Source organism: Symsagittifera roscoffensis, chromosome 7, assembly GCF_963678635.1.
Source record: "Symsagittifera roscoffensis chromosome 7, txSymRosc1.1, whole genome shotgun sequence".
NCBI classification, from domain to species: domain Eukaryota; kingdom Metazoa; phylum Xenacoelomorpha; order Acoela; family Convolutidae; genus Symsagittifera; species Symsagittifera roscoffensis.
The window spans coordinates 24,218,146-24,228,020 of record NC_087068.1 but is presented as its reverse complement, the minus strand read 5'-3'; the positions used below and the strand labels follow the sequence as shown (position 1 = coordinate 24,228,020).

The window sequence follows — 9,875 nt, the reverse complement described above, 5'->3', positions numbered from 1 at the left end:
ATAAAAAACACGAAAACTTGTGTATATTTGAATACAGATCTCCAGCATTCATAAAACATGAATAGGCCATACAAATTTTCAATCGGTGACGTTCATTTTGTCGGCGCTTACACAAAAGAAACCGTTTTGGCAGCTCAAAATTATCAAGGTAGCCCTGACGATATTTATTTGTCAACGTACCCTAGATCAGGAACCACATGGGTCCAAAACTTCTTAATTGGGCTTGTATATGGCTGCGATGCTTTGAGGGACACCAAAAACTTCGATGAGATATTTCCTTATTTGGAAGTGGATTTAAACGGGGTTCGAGGCTATGAAGAAGCTGAAAAATCGTTAAGACGAGCCAGGCTGCTGAAGACTCACTTGCCGCCGCACATGGCTCCTTCTCAATTGGTCTTCGAGAACCGAAAGCAGGTACGGATTGTTCCATCTTAACAAAAAAAGTACCTTACGGTAGCTGCAACCAAACCATTTTGGAACAGTTTTACATTTGATCAAAAACTGTTTTGTTTACAAAAAAATAAAGAAGTTTTAAAATTTTGAAGATTTTGACAAAGAAGCAAAGAAACAGAATTAATTAAAACACACCACCTCATTTTTCATTTTAAGGCAAATTGTAAGTCTGTCCAAAAAAGTTATCATACTTAAAAACTGCAACACTTATTTCAGATTATTGTCGTTCGCAACCCCAAAGACGTGGCCTTGAGTCTATTCCAGTTCTACCAAAAGCAACCTGTTCTGAAAGCGGCCTTGGAAAACAAAGACCTGCGTGCCTTTCTAGACGACTTTCTGGTGGGAAATGTGCTCTATGGAAGCTGGTGGAACTGGATAGATGCCTGGCTCAGGAAATATTGGTTAGCTTAAAAAATAGAGAAAAATAGCTGAACTGTGTTACCTAAACGAGTTCAATATTCAAATTAAAAAATGAAATATCAGCATACTTTTATTAACAACACAAATTTTACAAAATTAGAATGGTAATAATGGCCACCTTTTTAATAATGAATTGATGTGAGAGCTGTTCGAGTGATACATATTAACATTTGGATTTCAGTTAGGACTTGTAACTTAGAGGGGGTGGAGTGAAGATGCACAGGGGCAGAGCGGATTTCGGGAGTGAGGCGATTGCCCCCCCCCCCTCAGGGACTCGACCCCCTCACCAACCAAATAACAGATGTTTTGTTTTGTTTTGTTTTGTTTTGTTTTGTTGGTATATTTTTATGACATCCATTTTGGTCAACCAACCTTAAAATTTTTCCAAAGGCATCAATATATTCTAAATTTGAAGGGGAGCACGCGCCAAAAAAACTCATTTTTTTGGTCAAAACTTTCCCAAAAGTGCGCAAAGAAGTTTAAGACTGCGGTGCAAACTGCGGTCGACTTAAGACCCCTCAAGAAAATGCTAGATTCAACCCTGAAGGTGCATCGGAAAAATTACCATGAAATTCAAATCACCTAGCTCAAATATTTTCTCAGGGCAAACAGCATGCATTACAATTTTTCACCTCCTTGTTAATAAAAAGTGTGAAACGATCTGGAGTTTGACGAGCGTGTGAAATAAAAGATTCCGGCTTGCTTCAAAAAAGCTGACTATTACTCACAAAAAAGTCACCGATCTCATCTTTGCGTTCTTTTCTCGGAATTGAAAATTTCTCAGAAGACGATTTGACAGATCTGAAGACTCTCACGTCTATGCAATCTATTAAAGATCGATTGGATTCCGACTGGAAATTTAAGGACACTGGACTAATTAATAAAGGTCAAACCAACAGGTGGAAAGATGAGTTTCCGGAAGGATACGGGGAAAAGTTTGATGAGTTGACCAGGAAAACTTTTGGCGATTCGGACATAGTTGAACGTTTTGTATGATTTATTTGGGACAAATGATATCAGACGATACAAAGCGTTTGACTTCTCACTTAAAATTTTTTCTAGATAATTTAATTTTGAAAATTCTAAGTGAGTGCTGAAGAATAAAATTATTACCCAATAGAAAGTATTTTGAAGCAAAGGCTTCTAACAAAAGCCCCACACCGCACATACATTTAGAGCATACTAAAAACCATAGTAACGGATACAGGGGGAAAGCAAGGTGTTCGCGGACGCAAGCGTGTTTGAAAATAGTTTGAATGTTATGAAATCATGAGCCAGATTCTCCAACGAATGCGAGGCACCAAAATTCTTAATATCAAAACTCATTGGTTCTTTCAGAGTGAAAAAAAACTAAATCTGATGCATTTAAAGCCGAATTTTTCCGCCCACAATGAAAAAAACCATTGCGAACATTATTAATGTCCTGCAGAGAACAGTTTATGGTATTTAGATGCAACGTTTGAACACCCACCCCGGTAGCTTGCTTTCCTCGGGGAATTGGTCGCCCAAACAAAAAATTGCAACAAAAAACATTTCAAACACGGATTTTTTCCAACATTTTTTAATCGACATTTGTATAAAATAACTTCATTAGATCAATTGTTTGCATGCTATGAATACATCAATCATCTGCTTGCGTTTCTACATGTCTTTTGTAGCGTTTCATCGTCTTTGATTGGGGGGTGATTGCTCAATTGGTCATTACATGGGGGTGTAATAAAATTTTAACTTGAGTAGAAGGCGGAGCATTTTACACATGCTACGCTGGAAACTTCCTGTGGAAAACTCTAGGAAAAAAAATTCAATTCGAAGTCTGGTTTCTTTGGTTCCTCATCTTGCCATGATAAAACAAATACCAAATTAGTTTAACTCAACAGAAGACCAACTTCCTTCCAACTTTCAGCGGTTGAAACAACAACTTCATGAACAGAACCCCAGAAAAACCTGCAAAAAGAGTCCGGATCTTCAGCTTTTAAGTAACATGGATTAAATACTCGCAGATAATTATATTCTGCCTAACAGCATTTTAAGCAACAACGCTTTATATCGTGATGGATATAGTTATTGCTGTTTAAAAATTGGAGATGAAAAATTGATGCACAAACAATTAACACTGGAGCAAAAAAGAAGCCAAAACAGATGACTGTTCAAAATTTGCTATTGCTACAAAATTGGCTTTAATAAGCTAAGATTAACATATTTGGTATTCATGCTTAACCATGTAGAACAATTCATTTTACCATAAAACTGATGCCAATAGCAGGTGAGGGAAGGAAAAAAAAGCTAGATTCGTTTTGGTATATATATAAAAACTATACGTAGTTAGCCTTAAAAATGACCCCGAAGTAAATACCAAAAAATTTAGCAAGGAAGTTAGAGAGATTGGTATTAATGAATCTGACTCTGATTAGTGCTACTTAAAGCGGATCCGTACTGTCAATTTCCTAAGCAAATTAGATCATTACACCAATCCGTTTGCTAAAATAAAATGTTTCCAGCAAACTTAGCAAGCAATGAAACTGAAATATCTTCAATGATTTCATAGTGAATCGGTTCGCAGTAGTGTATGTTTTGTAAACAATAGCAGTAAGCGATGAAAAATTGAAATTTTCCATCATTTCATAGCGCGGATGGGGTCGCAAATGACAGTTTTGTAGGCAACCTCATCAAGCCATGATACATTACATTAATTCGTTTTTCTCTGAAAACTCATCAAGCGACGAAACTTCAAAAATTATTAGGTTAGTTCGTAAAGTTAAAGTTTTTCTGAGAAAACTCATCAAGCGATGAACCTTTGTGCTATTTGAAGTTATTCTATCGCATATATCGGCGGTTCGAAAAAAATTGAGTATTCTATGCCAGTCAGTGAAGCCCATTTAATAAAGTAAAAATTGAAAATAAAGTCAAAATTGTTTAAGAAAATTACAAAAAATGTTGGCATCAATTTAAGTTTTTCCGAAAGTATTTCAATTATTTTTTAGGAATTTAAATTTTTCTTCAGCCTGATTCTTAGCAGTTTTTCTGCCAATTGTGGGGACTTCTCGCAAATTTGTGAAAACAATTCAAAAGCTGTTTTTTTGAGCAAATCTATTTGCTACAAATATTCATCAAATATGTCTGAAAAATTAGATTGTTTGCTTTTTCCGCGGAACTGTAAAATTTGAAATTAATTATCATGAATAAATTTTGTACTTTGGCGTCGGATAGAATACAGCCGGCGCATTTTTTTTTTCAATTCAAAATGCTCATTTTAGATTAAAATTTTTCATTTTAATTGAGTGGGCTCATAAATTCACATTTAAATAAATTGAATTTTAAATGGAAACTTAAATTATTTCAATTTGTTTTTTAATGGAAATCACTGATGCCAGTGATAAAACTTTGGAACATATTTTTGTAAGGTTTACAGATAAGGTGTTTCCAAAAAAGCTCATCAAGCGGTTAAAAAATGAAAAATTTCATGTTCTTACACAGCGCGAACCAGTTTGCGTAAATTTAGCTTTAAGAAACCTCATCAGCCGATTAAACTTTTAAATGTTTCTACTATTTTCATTAGTTCAAAATAATCGATAGCATGCATCGTTTCGCTAAAAAATAGTGTCCGAAGCTCATCGAGCCATGAAACTTTTCAAAATAATTCACAGCGCAAATCTGTTCACAAAGTATTAAGTAAGTTTTCTCTTGGGCCCATCAGGTGATGAGGTTTTCAACTATATTTCAAGTTACATCTGCAGCAAAAATTGGTTCACAAAAATGAAATGTTTTTAGACTAAATCCTCAGTCGATGAAAATTTCGGAATATTTCTGATGCTTTTGGAGCGTTGTCATATTGGGTTTCGGCTATTTTAGGACAAAACAAAAAGTTTGTCGTTTTTAGTTCACCTCAGAAAGGAAAACTTTCACAAAATACTTGACAAAAAGACTAGCAGGTTCTTTTTAGCCAAAATTTGATTTGATCTTGTCCAAAGCGTTGACTTTAAAAAACCTTCCAGAACCTTCTTGCAACGTTTACCTGATAGCAATTTCCTAAATGTAACGCTCGAGAGCCGCATTTTATCCATTGCCTCTTATGAGTACAAAAAAGATGTCAGTTGAATAATATTTAGAAGCTAAATTTTGTTCGATATTTCACGATAGCCCGTTACAAAAATGATAGACTTTTAATAGGGAGAAATGGATTCAAAGTAAATTGTAATTATCTAAAGATAGCCGCCAGCGTGTAAAAAGCATAAAATTTTTTGGGTAATTACTATTATAAAAAAAAGAAAGTATTAAATTAAAATATCTATTTTCTTTGAATAGTGCTAGGTTCTGTTTAGCCAGAAGTTGAATTGAGTTGACCTAGTCCTATTGATTTTTAAAAACCTTCTAAACTCAGAATGTATCGAGTTCTAAAATATTTTTCAAAAACTTAGCTGATAGCAATTTTTTAAATGGTACGCTCGGTATATGATTGGAACAAAGGTTGAAACATTGGTAACGAAAAACATTTTACATGAAAAAAAAAAACAGTTTGTGCACCAACGAAAATTTTCAACGTGAAACCTTTACCCTCGCTTCGTTGCGCTGCGAGTTTTCTTTGAAATTAACTACCTGATTTTACGTAGAAAATCGGACCTCAGGCCATAGTTCCTCCCCACCCTAAAATTTCGATTTAGCTTGTTGACGAGCTTATTGAAAAATTTCAAATAACAAAAGCTATAAAACCTTTTTTTAGCAATCCGATATGCAGTCTAAGATTGGTGTTTCAGATAGAGAATACAAAATCGATTTGTCGGTTTAATTGCTAAGTTTGAATTTCTTCACTTAATGGCCATTTTGGTTCCGACTTTCGCAGACATCGAGTCCCCAAAATCAACTTAAATAAGATATTTTACCTCCGATCATTTATTGCAGTATGGAAATTTCCAACTTTTCCATGCTCTGGACTACTTTATAGGCGCTTTAAAGATTTTATCCATACTCCTGAAAACGTAACGCGAATTATTAAAGAGTGACGCAAACTTCAGCACAAGAAAACTGTTCCAAATTGAATTGAGGCTAGCTAACTGGTTGTATTAATTTCGTACGACTCAAATTTTTACACTTGATCTTTGATGTTGTCCAAAATTTACAGTTTTCATTATTTTCGTTTCCCAGCAACTATTCGATATGGACTAAGGTGCAGTCGGGATATTCTAGCTTCGCTCTCATATACATGCAGTCTTGTCTGCTTTTTGTGGCCCTTACTGGCGGCTTCTCATAATCAGTTTATATGTACATACTTCGTGTTTTTCCAACATATGAAAGCATTTTAGTTACCTCAATGAGTCGGTCAGCTGTCCACTCCAAACTACAATGTACTAGTTCTGAGCTGCCAAAACGGAAATTCTTTATGTAGTTCTTATTCGTCCGACTTTCGATATATGTCCGGGTGGTCTTTTTATTCAGATCAATTTTAGAAATGTTGACTGCGTTGGATCATCGCTCCGGAAATCGTGGGATTGCCAGGCGAGTATGCTTGCACTAGACTTAAGTGTAGATTTGGCGCTGGAATAAAACTTGGAAAACACAAACTATTCATGCTTGGCAAATCATTCGCACTCATAATCGTTTTAAATTGAATTGAGGCATTAACCAATTGGTCTTATCAATTCTATAAACGACTCAAATTTTACACTTTGATATTATCAGCCTTAATTTTGTAGTGTGCCAACATTTTATATAACAAAAAAATATTCCAGAATAATAAACGGGCAGTCTGATACGGGCATTCTTGTTTGTTACTACGATAGAATAATTCTTTAACTAAAACCGCCCTAACCAATGACACTTCCTTCTTTTAGAAACAAAATCATTCGTGCCTGGTTGAAAACATTTCGAGTTTTAATGGACCCTGCAAAATTGTAGATCGAAATTAGGAAATCTGATGAAGATGCAGCAATCAACTCGTTTTATGTTGGTCTAATATGTACCGCGTTTTCATACTCGCCATTAAGAGTCAAATACCAAATTAACCAATCAGTATAGAGATTAGACAGCAAACGTACGAAAAAAAACAATTATTAATTATTTATTTCGTACGTATTCTTTGTAATCTCGATTATGATTGGTTAATTTAGTGTATTTCTCTACTTACGGACGAGTATGAAAACGCGGTTGTCTACTTACTTCTACGTAACCCTATAAATTCTATCCCAATATCTTATTCTTAACCCATTGACGGCTGGAATTGAATAAAAAATCAATAATTTTTAATTAAGGTAATTTATCAACAACAAGAAAGAACAAATAGAGTCTGCATTATATGATTATTATGCGTTTTTAATCATGAACACATTACTCTGAGTCCAATATCCCTTTTTGTTTTGAGTTCTAGCACTGACAAGAAATTTCAGATTTTTATTGATTACAGACCGCGGCACCGAAAAGTAGTTGCAGTGACTTTCAAACGACACCGAAGTAGAGAAGGCGTAATCACCGTCATTTCTGCTAAGGATGGTCAAGCTACTTGTTGAAAGCGACCAGAGGATGAGATGGTTTCTATAGATATGTGAGATGCAGCTAATATCACTCACAGCATGGACACTAGGTTTTATGACAGATACGGAAGAAAAAAAAATGCATGCGCTTCAATCTCCACTATCTCATTTACCTCGTTAACAAAGTGGACGAATGTGTCGTACTCGCATGCATTAACAATCCTTGGCAGAGATTCGCATTTGTACTCAACACTTTGATTGTTAGTTTGTCGGACAGTTTTCTTAACTTTGTCCCAATAAACAAACTCAGCTACGTCTTTTCGGAACAGTGCAAAAAATAATGGTATTTGATGGGATTCTAGGTTAAGTTTGATCTTTCTGAAACTTTTCTCCTCTATAAAGAAAACATAAGCAAAGTTGCTGGCTTTGATTAGAATGGTTGGACTTGATCGAAATTCCATTAGAAAAAATGCTTGGATATCGCTGTGTAGATCATCGCTTGTAGTGGCCGCTAATTTGTTTTTTAACATCCTGACGCCATCTTTGTGGTCTTCGAACTTAAATTCGTAAACAATGATTTCATTTCCTACCCTCTTAACGCTGTATAAATCACCAAGCATCTTTGAGTACACGTAACAATCTTCATTACGTTTTTCAACAGAGGGTATTTCAATATTTCTCGCTAATTCATCTGATAATCTGTCAACCAATTGGCTAGTATCTACAGCTATAGAACACCTCGAACCCATAATTTTGCATAGTTTCAATTCTTCAGCTTTCTTTTTGACTTCAGCCACTTGCTGTTTCTTTTCCTTGAACAGCTCTACCATGTGGCCCTCTGAGCAAGACAATAATTCTCGAAGACCACTTTGACAGTGTAACAAGAGTTCATAGTTTTCGGTAGATTCTTGCTCCATGTTAAGAGTTTTCTCGTTTTTTGCTTTGATGCGATCTAAAACATTTTGCTTCAAAACGTCCATTGCCGAGGAAACATCTTGGACTAATTGTTCGAACCCTTTTTTCCGTGTCTCTTTCTGTTTGTTAAGCCTCTCCTTGGTAAGTCTTACCGTTTTCTCAGAGGAATCTAAATCTGACAGTAATTCAAAGACTTCCGATCTCACTTGGGAAGCTCGTTCTTCAATAGGCATTATGTTATGATTTGAATGTTTCAAAATACAGTTCAGACACAGAATTTCCTCACAATTTGTGCAAAACACACAGCACAAATTTTTGTGAGTTGTACACACAGCGGGTTTTAGTGACTTATGGTCCAGGATGTCATGACCTTTCCTCACATGAGCTATGATACAACCTTCACAACTAAATTTAACACCGTCCACAGCCTCCAATTTGTCATTACATGTCGTGCACTGGAACAGTCGTTCTTTCTCGAAAGCTTCAAAACATGATTCGCAATTGATTTCTGTAGTTTTATCAGATCCCGTAACAGAGGACTCTTCATGTTCCGTATCCTGCTCTACAATTGACTCTCCTGAATTTAATTCCATTTCACATGGCTGGCTCAAACAACAGTACTGAAAGAGGATCAGTATCAAAAATAATCAAATTGTAATGGGTATATATAAACATAACCATCGGCCAGGCCAGTTGGAAAAGCGTTAATGATTTCAACAACGCCGCATAAATGATTTCTACATTATTTAACGTTCGACAACTACCTTTGAAACTGATGTCGCTATCTCAATTTGATTGTTAATCAAGAATCGAAATGAACTAATTCGAATTTTTCCTAGCAAAAAACAGGAAAATTCAGTACAAAAAAATTGACTTCGATCTATTACAGCTTAACTTAACAACGACGCGTGAACTTCAACCGCTATTTTTACGCAACGGATATAATTAAGAAAATAAATATGAGAGTTAATTACAGCTAAAATTGAAATAAATTAAATTGTAATAACATTCAATAACAAAGATAACATTTAATCAATTTTTGTCTAACTTATTCGGAAACATTCACACCATCAGAGTCTTCTATTTTTTTGGGAATCATGATCAATGTGGCTTCTACATGGTACCACATTTAACCCATCTACGAGCATTCTTTGATGTAGTCAAAAGTGGGCTGAAAAAGACCGGATTGTCTGATCGATAAAACAAGAAAAAAATTCAGTAAGACCTATTTCAACTTTACTGACCAACCCTAAGGCGCCAAAATATACTAATTTTGAAGGGAAGCGCGCGCCAAACTAGCATTTATCAACAGCAACCACCATAACTTTTCGAAAAAAGATCACAGGTGAAATGTCGTTTCAGCTCAGGATGTCAATATCTTTCACATGGTTCAGAAAAATCTTTTCAAAAGACGTTGGTTAAAAAGTCGAAATTTGTCTAAAAACACAACCGTGCACAAAATATTTGTACGGCATCTTCTAAATCGCGAAAACAATATGCGTATGCTATACATGTCTATCTGAGATCGGTCTTGAAATTTGCTGATGCTGGACACTGGAAAAAGACTTCTTAGCAAATCACTTCGCTCCTCTTCTGAATTAATTTACTAGCTAATATTAAAAACAA

General features: G+C 35.3%; 1 protein-coding gene across 2 annotated transcripts; it reads left to right on the top strand.

Annotated features, from left to right (window-relative positions):
- Nucleotides 1–1,930, top strand: LOC134851426 (sulfotransferase 1A1-like). 2 transcript variants are annotated; one of them, XM_063867502.1, is made up of 3 exons: nt 1–414; nt 670–854; nt 1,477–1,930. In XM_063867502.1, exons 1-3 carry the CDS (start codon nt 58–60, stop codon nt 1,514–1,516), a joined length of 582 nt encoding a protein of 193 aa, XP_063723572.1. In that variant the 5' UTR covers nt 1–57; the 3' UTR covers nt 1,517–1,930. The 2 variants fall into 2 exon arrangements, with proteins under 2 accessions (XP_063723572.1, XP_063723573.1); XM_063867503.1 differs by lacking the exon at nt 1,477–1,930 and adding an exon at nt 1,055–1,128.
- Nucleotides 1,931–9,875: the final 7,945 nt, after the last annotated feature.